Source organism: Miniopterus natalensis, chromosome 3 (genome assembly GCF_054644295.1).
Source record: "Miniopterus natalensis isolate mMinNat1 chromosome 3, mMinNat1.hap1, whole genome shotgun sequence".
Lineage (NCBI taxonomy): Eukaryota > Metazoa > Chordata > Mammalia > Chiroptera > Miniopteridae > Miniopterus > Miniopterus natalensis.
The window spans coordinates 11,997,622-12,017,323 of NC_142083.1; the positions used below are offsets into that span (position 1 = coordinate 11,997,622).

General features: G+C 40.2%; 1 protein-coding gene across 6 annotated transcripts in view; it reads left to right on the top strand.

The window, feature by feature from the left end:
- Positions 1 to 19,702, top strand: part of DROSHA (drosha ribonuclease III) — a 102,703-nt gene that overhangs the window by 46,883 nt on the left and 36,118 nt on the right. For 5 of the 6 annotated variants that reach the window (XM_087815326.1, XM_087815325.1, XM_087815328.1 and 2 more), the window contains 6 exons: positions 3,482 to 3,606; positions 5,251 to 5,350; positions 6,790 to 6,897; positions 12,242 to 12,349; positions 12,847 to 12,985; positions 13,343 to 13,403. In XM_087815326.1, coding sequence (XP_087671452.1) covers positions 3,482 to 3,606; positions 5,251 to 5,350; positions 6,790 to 6,897; positions 12,242 to 12,349; positions 12,847 to 12,985; positions 13,343 to 13,403 — 641 coding nt within the window. The remainder of the gene's footprint in view (positions 1 to 3,481; positions 3,607 to 5,250; positions 5,351 to 6,789; positions 6,898 to 12,241; positions 12,350 to 12,846; positions 12,986 to 13,342; positions 13,404 to 19,702) is intronic. The other variant, XM_087815327.1, reaches the window with a different exon arrangement.

Sequence of the window (19,702 nt, forward strand, 5' to 3'; positions counted from 1 at the left end):
TGAGGGTGCCCATTTCTTCATATTGGTTGTACTATTTTAACAAAAAATGCCTTTGTCAATTTGATAGAGACAAAGTGCTATTTAGTTCAGTTTTGTATTTATTTTAGTTTCTAGAAAAAAAATCGATATTATAAATGTTTATTGGCCTTTTATATTTTCTTTTGATAATGGCCTATTAATACCCTTTGACTAACTTTCTATTGTGGTATTGTCCTTTTTTGTCGATCCTTTTATTGACCTTTTGCCATAATTATTACAAATATTTCCCATTTCTTTTGTTTCTTATCTTTTAAAAAATATTAGCTTCTAAGATTAATTGTTGAAATAAAAATATAAAAATTAAAAGAGAAAATTAAAAGATAACTAGATTTATCTTATAAAGGAAATGCTGTTTTATATATTATATTTATTAAAATTATATTTTCTTCAAAATATGTTATTGTTTCATAAAATAGTTTTATATTGGCATCTTATCAGGATAACATTTTCCAGAAATGGAGAATTAAAATATTTCCATGTAAAGAAACAGAGTAATCTGTTTAAACAAAGCTGTTGTTTTAAAAAGGCTGCCAAATTGTTTAATAGCCATGATTCATAAAAATAAAAACTCTGGACCAACTTTCTGTACCGTGGCAGCGACATCTGCACAAACAAAATGTTGTTATTTGCAAACCAAACATTCCAGCTACTGCTGATTATTTTAAACAGATCTTGAAAATTAGAGTGTTTAATAAAAATGGTTTTCAACATAAAACCTATTTAAAACTAAAAAAAATGCAGTTTTTACTGTTACATTAAGCCACATGAATAATTGTTAAAGTAACTTCAAAAGAAATCTACGAGTCATAGCACTATGAGAGTATGACCGTGAATTTAGTTTTTCTTTAAATAGCGGTGTAAATTCACATTTCAACTGTCAGGTTTATAGCTGGGTCAGAAGGTGGGCTGGGGTGACGGTTATGGCAGACACATCTTTTCATCTCTCGGTGGGTCCACTTCAGCGTCCCATGATTTACAGTGGACACTTGGAGAACACTTTCTCCCTGGAGCTTTCTTCCATGGCATGGTTAAAATTCCCTGAAATCCTAGGATCAGTTGGAGAGCTTATGAAAGTGTACGAATGCCATATATTCCAGGGGCCTAGAGATCTGTAGTTAAAAAAAAAAATCCCCAGGTGCTTCAGATTCACTCATTGCTTGTTACTGAGCCGATGACATGGAGGACATTTACTCCATGACCATGATCTTCATTCAGCTCATTGTTGAAGGACAAGTATGTGAGCCAGGGGCTAGTGAAGTGTGTGGATGTATGTGACGCTTGTCCAGGTGCAGTCTCACAGCATATCCATGTAAAAGGAGTCTGTGATGGATCATTAAGTTGATGGACCAGTCAGTAAAAAGCCTGCTGTGAAGGCCCATAGTTTTAGGTGAGATCACTTGGCCGGGCTGCCAGGGATGCTTCACAGACACTACAGCGAGGCCTTTTAGGAATCGAGAAATCATATAAATTATTGGCATGTTTAAATGTACATACTTGGCATAGAGTATGGCCAGTTTAAAGATAATGAAGAAACCAGGTTAGTCAGGATGAAGGTTTATGTTGGAAGGTAGTCAGAAATAAATTAAGAAAGGTAGATTTGGAGGCCAGGCTTTGGGACGTGTTGAAGTTAATTCTTTTTTAGTATTTACCTAAAAATACATTTAAAGGAGGAAAAAGTCCTGAAAACTCAATATCATTCAAACATCTTTCATTATATCCTTTTGAGAATAGGGCAGAATATACATTTCACCCTCTGCAGCACGTGCTTTGAAAGATCGCCAATGGTAAGAATATTGGGAAATTTATTAAAATTTCAAGCCATTATGGTCACATTAAGTATTTTATTGCTGCAGAACTTAAAAAAATTAATCTTCCTCTCAGCACTTGGCCTCTGCCAGAGAATACTTTGGTCATTAGCGAGAATGTTTTTTTATTCTGTTTCTACAAAAATGGTGATACATATTGTAGGGTGTCGCCAAATTCTAGAATTTATTTTCTTTTCCTCCCTCATTCATATAAATTGAGAGATAGTATAGATATTTTAAATCACTGTTTCCTTGTTGGTACCATAGCATGTTTAAAATCATGGAAACATGAATAATTCACTAGCACTCTTTAGCTGTGCAGTTCCTCTTTTAAAAATGAATCCTGTTGCTCTGATGCATCAAGTATTAGAAACCATTGTGAGACCTAAATAACATGTTGTTACCATTGATAAACATTTATATAATTTTGTATTAGGTTACCTGTGACCAAAATCATCTCTAGTTACTAATTTTGAGAGCAGAGTCAACTTTTTAAGTACTAGTGAAATTTTGATTGTTAAATAGCATTTACAGATTCTTTAAACACTTAAGTGTAAGTTGTTTTTAAACTAATGTGGATGAATTTATTAGTTTACCTGTTCACTTTGCCACCTCCTTGGATTTGTCAGATGGCTGACTGGGGCTACAGCTGTGGATAGGGTGACCAGCTTGTCCCAGTTGCTGGGGGCTTTCCCGCTTTTAGTGTTGAAAATCCTCAATCCTGGACAGTCCAGACCACCAACCAGACTCTAGTTGTTGGTCATGGCTGTGCGACAGAATGAAGCTTATTGACCTCGCTGTGGATCAATTCTATAGCCTTGGACTCTGAAGCAACTGAGCCAAAGATCCCACGATCTCCTAGTAAGAATTTAATTTCTGATTATAGAGGACTGCAAGAAGGTTGCTAAAACATTCTCTCCATGATTTTGCCATCTTTTCACAAACTTAAGCATTCAGGACGAAAGGTATTTTGTAAATGTTTCCTTATATTCTAGTAACTCAAGAAGGAACTAGCTGTCACTTCCTTTATTAGTCTTGAACAAAAGAATATGAGGCTCTCTATTATAATTAAAAATGGCCTGCATGACCTAATAAGAGAAGCTTAACCATTTGGCCTTTGCACTGCCGTACCTTCTCATTTAAAGATGTGGAATGAAAGGAATACATAAGGTACACAGAGAACTAATGGAAAAAAAATTATATAGAGGCATCTGTCTGTGCGTCCTGAGTAGACGTAAGCTATTCATTTGAAATGTGAAATTAAAGAATAAGCAGCAAGCACGTCTCTTCCCCATGATGTGGAATACTTCCCCTGTGCCTTTGGAGAGGTTAAGGAAAAGTTATATCTGACCAGGTGTCCTTTTAAAAGTTTAATTTTAAAAGGTTTCTGTGTGGACTGCAAAAAGAAGGACCAGATCATTGTTCATTATGCCAAATGGCGTGGACTCATTTACAGCGATGACGTTGTAGTTTTTATATAGTGTAGCTGCTATGATTAAAGGGTTTAAATGACATTTTCCCTTTGGGCATGAGGCTTTCCTAGGAAAAAAAATCTGATTAATTTCTTTCCTACTTAGGTTAAAGTCAATACTTAAAGACTTCTTATGGGAATAAATGGCTTTGATTTTTCTCTGTAGAAACCAAGCTCTGTCCGCATTGACCAACTGGATCGTGAACAGTTCAACCCCGATGTGATTACTTTTCCAATTATCGTTCACTTTGGGATACGCCCTGCACAGTTGAGTTATGCAGGAGACCCACAGTAAGATATTTCTCGGTGTTTGTCTTAGCCAATTTCACCTTCTACTAACAGCTGAATTAGCAGAGGACTACCCTTTAGTTGGATGTTTTCCTTTAAAAAATGAAGAACTAAAATGAGCCATGTTTCCAGTTGAGATCACCAAATGAAACTAGTTTTGGTAGCTCCTGAAAGATTATTTTCTGTACATATTTGACTGCAGGAAATATCACTTAATAGATTATCCATGGCAATCGTGGTCAATAAGAGTCCTGTATGTACTTAACCTTTAAGGAACTTTTCATTTATTTGTCATTATAATACTTACTGTTATTATTATTTTTATTTTTTCAGTGCCCTCTAGAGGAAAGTAGCACCATGTTGGTTCCTAGCACTGCTGAATTTATGCAGAGGCCTATTTTTTGGAGCATCTTAATGAGAGCTCAAGACCCCATGCAAAGCTAAGGGTTGTGTTGGAAGGAGAAGCCGTGGCTTCTGACTTTCAGAATTGATGTTACTTTCCACACTTGGGTTTTTCTTATGGCATGTTAGTGTTTTTCCGGGAGAAGATGAGCATGTGTGGGTTTGGAGTTAGTACCATTATTTTCTTCAAAAGTGTCTGGATTTCCTACTTTTTCGTTTCAACAAACGAAAAGTTTCCTGACTTAATTTTTTTAAAGGATTCATAATGGGAGACAAGGGCGTGGGGGATTTTCAATTCATAAGTACACTTCTGGCTAATATATTAGAAGAGGCTAAAGGGCTCTGTTCTTTCTCCCCCCGCTTTGGATAAAAGTATGAAGCGGTGAACCAGGCACTGTGTAAGTACTTCTTTCTTTCCTCCATTCTCTAAGAAACTGTTCCCCAAAAGGAGAGGCCCAGCTGAGGCCAAGAAAGGAGCAGTTTCAGTGACAGAAGCTGTTTCAAGATGACAGAAAACCCTCTGAAAGGCCCTTGTCGGAGAAATGTTAGTAGAATGTGATGAGGCTCTCGTGACGGGACGCAGTGGCAGGCGTGGATGACTAGGGACTCGCTCTTGGCTCCCACGCGCTTTAGCAGTGTCATACCTTTAGCTGACCCAGGCTACTGCACATTTGGCCGCAAAAGGGCTTATCTTTGCCGTGGTGGATACAAAGTGGTGCACCCCGTTGGTCTTTCCCCTCCCCAGTGGAAAGTGGATATAGCCATGTAGGTTGGGTATTGGCACAAGTGGGCTTTCTTTTCTAATACTTTCCAACTTCTGCTTTCCGTATGGGCAGTTCAGAGCCTGACAGGATCCTTATTAAGTAAGGGGTCGGTCTTTCTCTCTATAAACATCAGAAAGTACATATTTAAATAAAATGTGTTACTTTCAGAGAGGTGACAGTGAGAAACGGCATACATATCTGTTGGTTTTGTATGTCTCCTTTGGAGTTCTTTCCAGAGATTCATCCATATAGTGACACCTCCTTTTCAACTGAAATAAGCAATAATCAACTAAATAACTAGGTTCCAGGTCACCTTTACCCCCCAAAACCATATCCTTCCTTAGAATGAAGGTTTGCTGCCATTATGATATAAAACAAGGATGCAATTTAAGATTGAACAGGCCTGTTAAAACAATTGGCTTTCTTGTGCCTGAGCTTCCCCACCTCTTTGTTTAAGATGTCTGTCTGTCTTTTTCCTTAGGTACCAGAAACTGTGGAAGAGTTACGTGAAACTTCGCCACCTCCTGGCCAATAGTCCCAAAGTCAAACAGACGGACAAACAGAAGCTGGCACAGAGGGAGGTGGGTATTGAACCCTGTCCTTCTGTGATTAATGATGATGCGCTTCAGGTTTATTTCAAGATTGTTGCATGGCCTACACTTCTAGAATAAGATGGAAAAATAGTTTTAAAGAGTCATACTTTACACCCCTCGTCACATTAGTATGCTGATTAATTTATTTTCATCTTATTAGTACCTAAGGAACCATTTTTCCTCCTAAAAAGGATAGTTTCTTCCCTCCCTTCCTCCCTCCCTTTCTTTCTTTCTTGAAAAAAAGGGTAGTTTCTTAATGGATTGCTACTATTGGGAATAAGTATGCCTTTAAAATTTAAGTTTAAAGCTGGCTGGATGAGCTTTTTATTATTAATTAGACTGCACATAATGCAACTTTGGGTCTTATACAAATTTCTCGGTCTTAAGGTTGTAAAGATTGTCTTCCATATGTTGGTCAGTTTAGTAGGGTGAACTTATTTTGTAAGGCTTTATATTCTAAATTCCACATTTCCTTATTAATGGGTAGTAGTATCGCTGTATTCCAGGATCATTTATGTTTTAGTTATAATTTTAAAAGTAAATGAATTCCAGTATAAATGATTTGGTCTCGACGAGCTTTTATTCTGCTTGGTGGTGTAAGAGCAAAGCTTTGAAGCTGGGGAATGTGTTTGAATTCCGTCTTTGCCACTTGCTGTGACCTGAGCCAGTCAGTTTCAGTGTGAAAGAGGGCAGCAGGGCTGAGAGAGGCTGACTGAACAGTCCCTTTGTTCGTGCCCAGGGAAAAAGGTGGTTGTGAGGACCTCTGAAATAGTCCATTTAACTTTTCCTCTAATCAGCGGTGGTGGTGGTGGTTCCTTTGTTATTACAAATTCCTATGAGATTTTTATTGAATAAGTATACAAATATAAAATCATTTTTATGATTAATTATTTGAAGGGCAGTAAAAGGAGTCAGTTCCTGATTATGTCTTGCAGAAGCTTTAGATTATTATTATTATTTTTTTAATAAAATGTACCCTTGCTGTAAGAGTTTCTATAATGGGTTGGCAAATTTGAAAGCAACTTTTAGAATTGTGTGGGTTGCAGGTTAATGTATTTCTTGTCTTTCTTAGATGTAAATGCTTGACATAAGGCTTGATATAATTTTTACATGCTGATTTCAAAACCAAACACTACACTTTGTTTTATATTTTGTTGTGTGTGTTTTTAATCAATGAAAGGTCATTTTTCATTTGAACTTGCCAGAATGGTAGATTTGGTAAAGAATTTTTTCATATCTAGTTACCCAAGGTTTTGAGCATTCCAGTCTTCATTTCAAGTAAATTATTGTAATTTGGCATGAAAAGCTTGACTACCTTAATGTAAGGGTGATATTGAATGAATCTAGCTTATTTTCTAATGCTTGATGTTTGGCTTGAAATTGCTTTACAACCATCAGGTTACTCATCATAATGAGTTCTTTTCTAGGAAGCGCTCCAAAAAATACGACAGAAGAATACAATGAGGCGAGAAGTAACGGTGGAGCTAAGTAGCCAAGGATTCTGGAAAACTGGCATCCGTTCTGATGTCTGTCAGGTAATGATGCTTCTGAGAACACAGTCGTCCCATATACCTCCTACTTTAAAAGTCATCTGGCACTTCAGTTTTCCTGATTCTGAGAAGCTTCTATAGACCATATTACCTTGTAGCTAAATGGGACAATGACCATAAATTGTTTTGTATCCTTTGGGTTTTATTTTTGGTGTTGGTTTTGGTCCTGCCTTGTTTAATTCTGTGGGTATGCTCACCCACATGTACAGTGGTAGGGCGGGGGCCACTTTGTAATGCTAAACCCTGTCCCTGCGCATTGAGTGAAGGCAATTCCATTCTTCAAATGCACCTGCATATTTGCAGCCCGTGTGCAGGTGCTTGCCCAGAGGGATATTCCAGCAGCTCTACAGGCAGACTCTTTACAGACCCGTGACTCAAACTTATGTTGCAGAGAACTGAAGGCGTTAGTGAACAGAATCAGTATAAATTTCATATTTGACCCAAATGATAGTATTTTTTCATTAGGTGAGCTCAGTAGAGGAATATGTCAGGTATATATACTGACTCACTAATAAGAATTTTTGTTTTCCCTGTGGGTGGAATTTGTACCAGATCAGAGATCCCCAAAACACAGCATATTCTTTGACTCTTCGCTTGAGTTTTTGTTATGATGGATACTGGTTCTGCTCCAGGGGAATTACAGTAAGGAAAATGACCACGCAGGCTGGGGTCAGGTAATGGAATTAGCTGTGTGCAGCCTTTTGGAAGAATTCTTTCCAGGCTTCCGCTTATCTATTTTGATGGGAACTTATATTGTAATAAGTTCAGATACTCTCAGGTATTCATTTCATCATAATGAGGGTTTTTTAAAATCAATGTTGGCATTTAATTATTATATTGAACAGTGGGATTTAATCCAATAATTAAAGGTATTGCTGTGCAATTCATTTACCATGTGGTGTCCAAAGCTAAATGGTTTGTTTTAAGATGAACTGTTGTTGATGCAATACTGCTGAATAGCTTGAGAACAGTCATCCACAGTGGTAGCCAGCTACACCCTCCAAGTCCTCAATTATTTTGCCAATTGACCAACTTTTTTTACTCTAAGTACCTTCAGAAGTATCTTACTCTGTCGAATATTTCTGCGGGCCACTCGAAGACATATAACCCAGATTTCCTGTTTGCTAGTGGTTCTCTGAATCCATCATAACGTCATCCTAAGACAAAGCCATAAGAACAGTGAGTGGAATAGTAAATAGTCTGCCCCAAATCTGGGGATCTCAGTGACAAGTTGAAGTTGGTTGATTAAGAGACCCTAAAATTGTGGAGCATCGATAACTAGAAAGGACCTTAGAGATCTTCTAGCTTAGGGATTTTTAAACTTGAGGTTTTGGTTAACTGAAGTTTTTTAAAACAAAACCCTGTGGGCCCTAATTTGTAAAAAGATAAAACAATAACTATCTGATTGATTGTGGGTGATGGGTGTGGAGGATTATCCCGTTGTACTCATTTCCTTTCCCACCCCAGGTAGCAGTCCCTAAGGCAGTTTTGTTCCACTGAACAGTTTTTTGTTTGTTTTTTAAAATATATTTTTATTGATTTCAGAGAGAGGAAAGGAGAGGGAGAGAGAGAGATAGAAACATCAATGATGAGAGAGTCACTGATCTGTTCCCTCCTGCACGCTCCCGACTGGGGATCGAGCCCGCAACCCGGGCATGTGCCCTGACCGGGAATCGAACCCCGATCGCCTGCATCCTAGGTCGATGCTCAACCGCTGAGCCACGCCTGGCTGGGCTCCACTGAACAGTTTTTTAAAACCTATTGCGTGCTTTTCCCCCTTTCTCTTGGTAAAACAAAGATCACTGAGCGATCTGTTCCACTGCAGGTTTGTGTTCGACAGCATGTCTCAGGTGTCTTACTCTGGCTCCTTAGACAGATGAGAAGTAGCTTGAGGACTAGGTTACCCTCTCTCTCTCTTTATTATTGTTCTCATTCTGTTTTGAGGTTGGTAGGCAGAAGCACTCAAATAATTTCTTTGACTAACTGGATCCTGATTAAAACTTATACAAAGGTGAATATTTCTTGATCTGATAATAGTTCCTCCCTCTGTAGGATTCCCATTCTTCCAAGACAACTGTCATTCGTTTAGAAGCCATGCTGTCAGCCGATGGCCCCTGGCACCAATTCAACAGCAGTAGGAATTCCCAGTTTCGGGTGTGGTGAAGAAGGAAACTTTATTCAGTGCAAAACATCTCAGTTGTGATATTGTGATACAGCACAGCTCTGAAAACAGCAAGGCTATAGAACAGCTCAGCTGTGTTATAGCACAGCTGTGAGGCAGCCCTGGGGCCAGGCTGTGAGTTCATATACTGAATACAGGAATTGCTTTATGGTTTGTGAAAAGAAAAAATGTCTGTATATAAATGAATGAAAGTGTGAGCCAGCTAGCTACCTGAGAAGTTGATAGAAGCAGAAGAGAAAGAAATCTGGGCACAATGGCAGTGATGGGTAGTGGGGGGGGGGTGTGGGCAGGGGGTGTGAACTATCAAAAACAACAATAAAACCATGGAGTCCATGTGCTTTGGTGAAATAGTTCCTTATGCACCAAAATCCAATCATCCTGGAGGCATTCTGTAGCTCTCCACCTTAGGTGAACAGATGAAACATCTGCTTATCTGTCGTGACATATTAAATATTACTCCACCATCAATGAACGTCCTTAGAGTTGTGAAAGTACACTGCTACCGGCACTGAGCTTAAAACATCGACATATAGAAATGCCGCCTTGAGGGAATTTGGAGGTGCTGCTCATCGGCTCACTCATTACACAGGAGCAACCCAGTTCAAATTTAAATGCAAAAACCTAAAGTAAGGTAAAAGTGACTTAGGGGAGAATGACCAGGGAAAATTAACTTAATGGACTTTAGGCTCAAAATGAGTATTTCCGCAATGAATATTTTTATGTTTGTTTATACTGTTCCTTGTTCCAGAATGGTTTTAAGGTGGTGATTCTTAAAAATGGGTGTAGTTAAACAACATGCCTATGCAAGCGAGAGGCTCCATGGTGAAAATTATTAAATCCATTACTCTGGTCCGTGCCAGCTACTTGAAATCTCTGAGGCTTGTTCTCACTTAGCCTTCTGTTGTTAGACTGTCCTCTTGTATTCACCCAGTGAATTGGATTCTGCAGACCCCTCTCCAGTTTTGTTCACATTTCCAGTGAATGCATGTTGTTAATTTTGGGGTTCTTTCATTCTCAGGGCCCGCAGAAGCCCCAATACACTTCCTGTCTTTCCTCTCTCGCAGATGGTGAGACCACGTAGGTCTTTGTCCTCACGAACTCTCATTTAAGCGTTCATGGGGATACTCCGTCGTCTAGTTTTTATGTATATACTGTTCATAGGTCTAGCTTGCTATTCTATTTTTATGGGAGAATTTGAATAGATTTAAAGCTACAACTACCATTTCTTCCAGGGGAACTTTTTAAAATAAAAGCAGTTGCGAGGCATGAATTAGAGGAAGGCAGAAAGATGCCCAGTGATGGTGTGCATTTCAGCATTGCAGGGATTGATAATTTAAAAAACTGAGCTAGAGAGTGTAACATTTTTGTAGATAATGTTGAGACTTGGTTGTCTGGGATACAAGATGGACGTATGGGTCGTACTTACCTGTCTGTGGTATTCCAAGAAACAGACTTATTTGGAAAGAGAAACCGCCTCTCTTCAGAGAAAGTTTAGAGGAAGTGATGAAGGGACTCAGAGCTGTTTCACATGAGTGAAGGCTCAAGGAAGAAAGACTTAGGCAGCCAAGAGAAGATGTGGGGCCATGACTTCAGTGTGTTTTTTATTTTGTCCCCAGGGGCAGAACTAGGTTCCCAGGGGTAAGGAGACAGTTTTGGGCCTAATGTTGTAATAATTTTTTAGTACTTAGAGTACCTTAAAGAGGATGTTATTCACCTCTCAATAGAGGTGTTAAAAAATTAACAGTTCACCAGTCTGAGTTCATACTCGAGATAGTTGCACTGCATAGTCTTCATGACCTGCCCACCTTGAGTATTACTAACTCCCTTGAGCTCCCTGCCATTTAAATGCCTGTAAGGCCATATTATACTTGGGCCACACACTTCCATATTACTGTGTTTTTAAATACAGCTCTTATAAAAACAAAGTGGATAAAATGTCAATAATTCAGATCATAATGCCCTATCTCTGGGAAACCCTTGAGGCCAAAAAAGAGTATCTTTGTCTTTATCTCTTCCACACCTCTAGTAAGCTGTGTACCTGGAGGTGCTCAATACATAGTTATTGAATTTAACTGGAAGGAAAGACTCTGTTGATTAGAGATCCTGTTTGGGAGAACTAAACTTTCTTTATAAGTTAATACAGGAAACTAATTTCTATAGTTTCAAGCAAATCCATTTTCATGTATTTTTAAACAATGCCAGCTTAAAATACTTCAAAGACTAAAATGATAGAAAGTATGTCAGTTGTTCTGGGGGCTGTGCCCATCCCCCAGGCTCTGATGATAAGAATGACTTCTTTATTCTCTTGAGTTCTAGGGAAACGGTACCAAAGAAAAGAAAAAGATATGCCTTTCATGAAATTGTCTCCCAATGAGGACTCTGTAGCCAAATGAAAAGTGATTGAAACAAAAAGTAAAAGTTCCATGTTCTCGGGTGCCTTAACTGCATTGGTGGTTTTATGAAAATTGTCCTCGGAATGTTAGGTCATTAAGTGTTAGACCTGGAGTGGCCTCTGAACGTCACCTGGCTGAGAAGGTCCTACCTAAAGGATAGTGACGGGCTTCGGGGGTTTGTGAGCCCCTTAAATGACATACACTCCTGCACGTTTGTGCGCAGGGGCATTTTTGGGAGAAAGAATCATTTTCCTGAGATTGGTAAAAGTGTCTTGAGCATGACAGAGTTTCAGGATTGATGAGTCCTAATCCACTTCCTTATAATTAAAGGTAGACAAGGAGCCACAGAAATCCTTGTGACTTTCTGCAGGTTACCTTGCTGAGTACTGACGGAACCAGGGCTTTTCCTGCTTGAATGAGGGCCAGGGGCTTTGTGGTAAGCAGTTAAGTAGCTATACTGATTTTCCCCATTTTATAGATGAGGAAACTGAGGCTGAGGTGAAATAACTTGCCCCAAGTCCCACAGCGAATGAGTGACAGAGCAGGATTTGGACCCAGGCATTCTGGTTCCAGAGACTGTACCCTGAACAACTAGGTCCGCCGCTCTTTGTGGACGATTCGCCAGAATGCCATGCAGCCAGTAAATGGTTTCAAGACACTGTGATGTGGAATTTGGGATGTGGAAATAGTTGTTGTTTGTTGCATTTTTAAAGGTTTTTATAGAATTAAACATAGTGAAACATGTTTTTTCCAGCATGCAATGATGCTACCTGTTTTGACCCATCACATCCGCTACCACCAATGCCTGATGCACCTGGACAAGCTGATAGGATATACTTTCCAAGATCGCTGTCTGTTGCAGGTAAGAATCACTCTCCTGCACACTCCCGTGATAACAAGATAGGAGTAATTCGTCTTGCAGGTTTCAAGTGGAGCATTGAGTTCTCTCTTCTGGGAGATGATGACAGTGTTTAGAAACATAGCTCTCTCCTCTATTTTGGTTGCCACTTTCAAACCCTTTTTTTCACCTTTTTTTTGAGGCTGTCCCTAAAAAAAATTAACTAAAGCAAAAATTGGTCTGTCAAACCTGAGCCCCTTCTTTCAGTTTTTCCTTCTTTATGGCTCTTCTTTCCAGGTGTTGAAGACCCTAATTCTCCCCTGAAAGATGTGGATTTTTCGATTTATTTTTAGAAGAGAGTTTACACCAGAGCCCTGGAAATTTGACACTGGAGGAGATAAGATGGGGGCTTAAAAATCAACTGGATAGACAGATCTCTTTCCTGTTTCATCTGGGATAATGTAAAGATAGAGCTTCTATGTTGATTTTTTAAGACTGAACTTATTTCATTGAAATTTCAGCTGGCCATGACCCACCCCAGCCATCACTTAAATTTTGGAATGAATCCTGATCATGCCAGGAATTCTTTGTCTAACTGTGGAATTCGGCAGCCCAAATATGGAGATAGAAAAGTTCATCACATGCACATGCGGAAAAAAGGTATGTTTGGATTCTACCCTCGTGTTTTGGCCTGCAGTCTCGGCTGTAAATTAAGTCTCCAGCAGGAGTGGTGCCCTGGTGACTGTTCCATCCTCTGATTCTTCAGTGCTTCTTGACCCATTCACAATAACATTCACTTGAGCAGAGCATCGTAAGAAGGGTGGATAGTTTTTTAGAAACATTTTCTTCTCTTACCAAGTGTTTTAAGTAACTAAGCTGATTAAAGTTGTACACGTGCAGATATTAAACTTTTTAAAGTCATATTGGGATGAGCTAGATAATTTTCTTTTCCTGTGTCATATCATGGCCCTAGAATGCTTCTAACAGTATTTACTTGTGTATTTCTTTCTAAAATAGGAATTAACACCCTAATAAATATTATGTCACGCCTTGGCCAAGATGACCCAACTCCCTCAAGGTAAAGTAGATTTTTTTGTAACAGCTTTATTGGGATATAATTCACATACCATACAATTCACCCATTTAAAGTATATAGTTCAGTACTTTTTAGTATGTTCACAATATTGTGCAACTATGGCCACTACCTAATTTTAGCACATTTCACCATCACCCTTAAAAGAAGCCCTGTACTTATTAATAGTTACTCTCCATTTCCCGCAGCCTGCTCAGCCCTGGGCAACCACTGCTCTCAGTCTTTATGGACTTGTGTATTCCGGACATTCTGTATCAGTGGCATTACATTTTATGTTGTGATCCTTTGTGACTGGCTTATTTTATGTTATAGTAATATTCCATGGTATGGTTATACCACATTTTATTTAATCATATATCAATTGATGGGTATGTGAGTTGTTTCCACTTTTCAGTTATCATGAATGATGTCACTATGAACATTTGTGTATTGATTTTTGTGTGGACATATGTTTTGTTTTTTAATCCTTACCTGAGGATATGTTTTTATTGATTTGAGAGAGAGGATAAGAGAGAAAGAGAGACAGAGAGAGAGAAACATTGATGTGAGAGATAAACATGGATGGGTTGCCTCCTGTACGTGCCCTGACTGGGACTGAACCCGAAACCTGCGTATTTGCCCTGATCAGGAATCGAACCTGCCGCCTTTTGTTGTACGGGGCAATGCCAACCACCTGAGCCCCCTGGCTGGGGCGAAAGCATTCAGTCTTTCATCATTGAGCCTGATGTTAGCTTTGGGTTTTTCTTAGATGCCCTTTATCAGGTTGAAGAAGTTCCCTTCTGTTCTAGTTTGCTTAATATTTTTATTATGAAAGTGTATTGAATTTTGTCAAATGCTTTTTCTGCATTTATTGTGTTTTGGTGTTTTTTTATTTATTCTATTCACTTGTTGTATTAGTAATTGGTTTTTGAGTGTTAAACTGGCCTTGTTTCCTGGGGTACATCCCACTTGATCATGGTGTATAGCCTTTTTTGCTGTGAATTTAGTTTCTTAGTGTTGAGGGTTCTTGTATCTAAAGGAGATACAATTCTGTAGTTTTCATTTCCTGTGATGCTTTTGTCTGGTTTCAGTATTAGAATAATACTGGCCTTACCTAATGGGTTGGAAAGTTTATATGTTAGCTTTCCTTATTTTAGTTTTTGATTTTAAAAGATACTTTCATATGTTAAGATTCTTATTTTGTGTGGCCTTGAGCCCCTGAAGAGTCTGGAAGGAAGTGGGCTAGGCCTGTATAAACTCATTAACACCCCAGAAAACTGAATGAAAGCAGATGCCCAATGGCTGATGAGGCAAGTTTAGATAATCTTTGTGCCACCTGCCCCAGCTACAGTTGTTGCTATGTAAATTATGTGTTTGATAGCCTTTTCAAATGTCACCATTTATGTTTTCTTTTGCTCTATTACAAAGAGATGCAAAAGGAATGGTATCTGAGAAACTCTTCTTCCCATTTTGAAAATGATACATACCATCGACAGAGAATAAACAATTTATTTTGCCCTTTGACTTCCTGCCTTTGGTGCTTGTGTTGAGTCCCTTGCCCTATCTCTGATCTTTTTGCTGATACACAGTTGGCTGAGTTTCTATTCAGACAGAGCCTCCTGGCCTCTGTGGCCAGGTCTGCTGCTGCTCGAACGTTGCTATCTAGTGTTCCCCAGCTGGGCACAGCCTGGGAGCTGCACTTAAGAAGCTTCATGCACATGTAATTTAACAGACATTTATCCAGTGCCTTTTGAGTTTGAGGAGGTTTGTAGGTATTTTAGGTGATCTAAGACAAGTAAGTCAAAGATCTGCTCACCAGGAGGCCTGCTACCTGGGGTGGGGTAAGAGTGCTATAAACATAAATAACCAAATATAAGGGAGACTCTGCTAAGTCCTTCAGTGAAGGTCAACATCGAATGTACACATGAGACTGCTGTGGGGCTCAGGATCGTTCTGGTGGTGGTTTAGTGATTACAGGTCAGTTCTATGCTGTGCACTTGAATAATTGAGTTCACTTGAAACAATCTGCCCTCTCCTCCGGTTTGTTCCTTAGTTTGCTATTGTAAAATGGGACGCAGCAGTCTCTGTTCCTTGGAAGTGTTTGTGTATCTTTGAAGCAAACACCATGAAACTGTGTCAGTGGTTATATCTCCTCCCAAGCAAGCCTGCTCAGAATTAAGGGAAGAGTGAGCTAGCTAGTAAGCCATTTGGGAAATCTGTTTCTGGCACCGATGGCAGTGGGAAGGTGGACGAGCAGGGCAGGCGAGGGAGAGGGCCGAGAGGGGGGCTCTTGATGGGCTTCTCCTTGTCTGCCTGAAAACCACTCCTCCCAGCCTGCCCACTCTGCGGTGAATTAGTCACCACCTTTGCCAGTTCCCCTGCACACTGCAGCCAGTCTGCTTGCTATTTCTGGAGCTTGATTCTTGCTCTTAGTGGCAACCTGCTTGAAAGCTTTCTGTGATGTCTTGTCGCTTACTGAATAAGTTGGAACCTTCCCACCTGGCAGTCCCAACAGGCATGACTTGGCCCCAGGCCACTCTTCCAGGCACATCTGTCTTTACTTGTGGCTGGCTACACACCAGTGAGACTGAAGTACGTACTGTGCTGTCAAGTGTACTGTCTGCCCTCCCCGAATGCCATAGTCATTGCACAGCCACCATGGAATGACTTGCAACCCATGGCCACTGCCCACACCCTGCAGGCTTCTGCTTTGTGGTGCATATTCTGGGTCTCCCATGTTTCATAATTATGTGATGGGCCAATTTTCTTTAAGCAGTTAGGAGGTCTATGGTCTTACTCTTTTATTTTTCTCTTTTTAAATTTCCTTTCCTCTTGCATCTAGTGCCTTTCACAGAGCAGGGCCTCAGTATAATAAGTGTTAAAGGAAAGAATGCCATTCATGATTTTACTTTCATCCAAGGTTATTTACTTGTTAGCTAGCAGTTAGGGGAGCTGGGGTATTAAGAAGGGTCATGGTCAGAGCCATCAGCAGAGGTTTAAATGGCTAGTTAGCATTTTATTTAATCTGACTTGGGATCAGTTAGGATTTACAAAAAGTCACAAAGACTTAAAATTAATAGATAAAATCCTGTCTGCCTATCAGAACTACAAAATAATTAATTTTTACGATGGCATCATCTCAAGTGAGCCACCCATAATTTTAAAAAGTGTTACTGCTTAGCCACATAAATTTCAGTTATATTTAACTCATGCAAATTGCAGTGAAATGTTACTACAGAAAGGGTCTCTGAAGGATTAGGCATCTCGTGATATTTAAGTAATCCATGTATTGTCAGTAAGACCTCTGGGAAAGAGGGGACAGAAGATTGGTAAGGGGAAAAGGGGAGAATCAAGCGGCCTTGGTTTGTTCTGTTTTGATTTGATTGGTAGCGTCATTGCTGGACAGAATGCATAAGAATCTATTGGACCACAGAGAGACACCTGTGGATATTTATTAATGTCTCTGTGTTTAGGGAAATGATAATTGCAAAATATATTTTAAGTCAGTTATACACAAGTATATTACCTTACAAACAAAGTAACAATATATATTGAATATATGTGAATTCCGCTGAGTGGATTTACTGACTTAAATACTTCAAGTTAAATCCCATATATGCTTAACCTGGGATCCACTGCTCCAGTGGGTCTCAGATCTAGCAGACCTGTGACCTCATCTGCCCCCCGAGTGTCCAGGTAGATAGATGTAATGAATATAGGGGATTCCTGAACTGGGTGGAGGGTTGGACTAAGCTCCAAGGCTCCTTCTAGCTCTACTATCCATCGCTGCCTGAGGCTTAGAAGGTGGAGTGAGAAAGTGTCCAGACACTCACTCTCTCAGTTCCTCATGGGCTTAGCCCAAATCCAAGATGGTTTTCCATGGAGTAAATGACATCTTACAGTTATTCTGTTACAGGGAGACTGTTGTGTTTTATAAAGTGCTTTTAATTCCTCAGACCAAATGCGCTGTATAAATATTACAGTTAATCTGGATTTCAGAATGCCTCTGTTGATTCATTTCTCAGAAACAAATGGAGTGTTTACTGCTCAGTAAACATCTCATCTTGGAGCTGGCTTGTATTTATAATGGGGGTGATTAAGAAAGGATAACAATGGAGAAGAACAGAAGATTTGCTACTGTTGCAGATTTTTAAAAATTGATTTCAGAGAGAGGAAGGGAGAGAGAGAGAAACATCGATGTGAGAGAGATACATCAGTCGATTTCCTCCTGCACACGCCCTGACCTGGGGATTGAACCTGCAACCTGAGCATGTGCCCTGACTGGGAATCGAACCTGCCACCTTTTGGTGTACAGAACGACACTCCAAGTGAGCCACCCTGGCCAGGGCTTGCTACTGTTTTAGGACCTAATGCTTGTTTTCTTTACTTCCTTTTTTAAGTAAACTTTTAGATTTTAAATTCTTCACCATAGCCACAAATTTTTCTTTCTTTGTTTTTTTTTATTTTCCATTATTGGCTTGCTAGAATGCCTTTGCCATATAAATAAAGCCATAATTTGAAATGAGGGTTCAGAATCTCTTCTTTGTTGTTCAAATCTTTCTAGTTTTCTCCTTTGACCTTTATGTTTCTTTTAGAATTCCAAAATTTGGAGGACTGGTAGGGTAGAAGGATAATAAACTTACTTATGAGCTATGTGAAATAATATACAGTTGAATTCAAAATGCCAAGTAGATGATTTGGTAGCGAAGAGTCATGTAATTTACAAATATTTTTCTGTTTTTTACATTTACTGGAACTGTAGGGAGACTTTAAATATGGAAACTAAACTGCTGGCACACATGAAACAGACAACAATAAAAATAGTGTGTAATTCTGTCACAAATTGAGTGATAAATGTGGGGATGGAGGTGTGGGTGAGCCTGCAGCCCCGAGAGCTCTGGGAGTTTGGACAGGCCCCCCCAGTTGACCTTAGAATAAGCAGATTTAGGAGAGGTAACATGCAAAGGAGGGGTGTTTGTGTGTGTGTGTGTGTGTCTGGTACAGTGCCCACGTTGGTCAACTTAGATTTCTCAGTTGCTATTGGAAGCAGATAAAAATGGGTGGGTAAGATGGCACTAGATAAAGAATGGTTTGGGAAGCCAGTCAGGTTTAGACTTGATAGTCAGCTGTTGAATTTTTGGAGAAGCCCCTGGAGTCAGGGAGGCGAGCTCCTGCTCAGGCCCAGGCCGTCCCTTGCCTTCTTTGCTCAGGTCCCAGGGGCTCGGCATGCCCTCTCTTCCTCACCATTCTTTCTGGTTTCCTCACGTTATAAAGCCCCAAACCCCATGTTTTCTCTTTCTGCTGCTCGCCCTGAGGCAAGTACTCAGATTCTTCTCATTTATGGCTTTAGGCAACTCCTTAGTAATAGGTTCGTATCCACCGTCAGTGGCCTCAGCGATTTCTTCTCATCTTACTTGTACCTTTCTTTCTTGAGACATGTTCCTCTCCTTGGCTAGAGGATAACACTGGCTGCCTTTTCCTCCCACCAGCCTGGCCCGTCCCCTGCTGGCTTCCCTTCCACTTGACCTCTACCATGACCTTCCCTGGGCTGCATCCCCGGACTCCTTTTCTCTGGCTGCGCTCCCTCCCTAAGCAGTGTCACCCAGTCCCGTGGCCTGAAACCCTGTTAAACACTGACCACTCCTAAAGATTCATTCCCAACCTTGTCCTCACCCACGAATAGTACAAACATGCCTCTGCATTTGGATGTTTTATGGACATTTCGAGGTAACATGTCTAGAATGCAGCTCTCGCCTCTCCTCAGACTCCATCTTTGGTCTTCCTCTGGCAATAAATGCCACCTTTTTGCACAGCTGCCTAAGACAAAATCTAGGCATTGCCCTTTATTCTTTCCTTTTGCTCAGCTTCCAAATCCCAGCTATCACTGAGTCAGAGAAGTTAATATTTTGCTGGACCTGAGGGATGAGTAGCTTTCCAGTGTGGTTCCTGCACAGGAAGAGGGAACGCCCTAGGGCGGCAGAGAGCTGGCCTGAACAGAGGCCCCGAGTGTTTGGGGGATGCCCTTTTAGAGGGTACCAGGCAGTTTTGAAGCAGGAGCCCGGGACATAAGTGGGAGAGTACAGGGTAATGGGGCTGAAAAGGTAACGTTGGCTAGAGTTTGGGCAATGGGAGGGAAGCTATCCCTAGAACATTGTTCCCCAAGTTTGCAGCGGTGGGTTCTAACTCTTGTAGAACACATTCTTTCTCTTCCCTACCTGACAGCAATGTAGAAGACTCACAGTTGTTGGGGTGCCATCTCCTCACTTTAAATCTGATTCCCAGGGGAAAGAAGCCCTGGGTGGGAA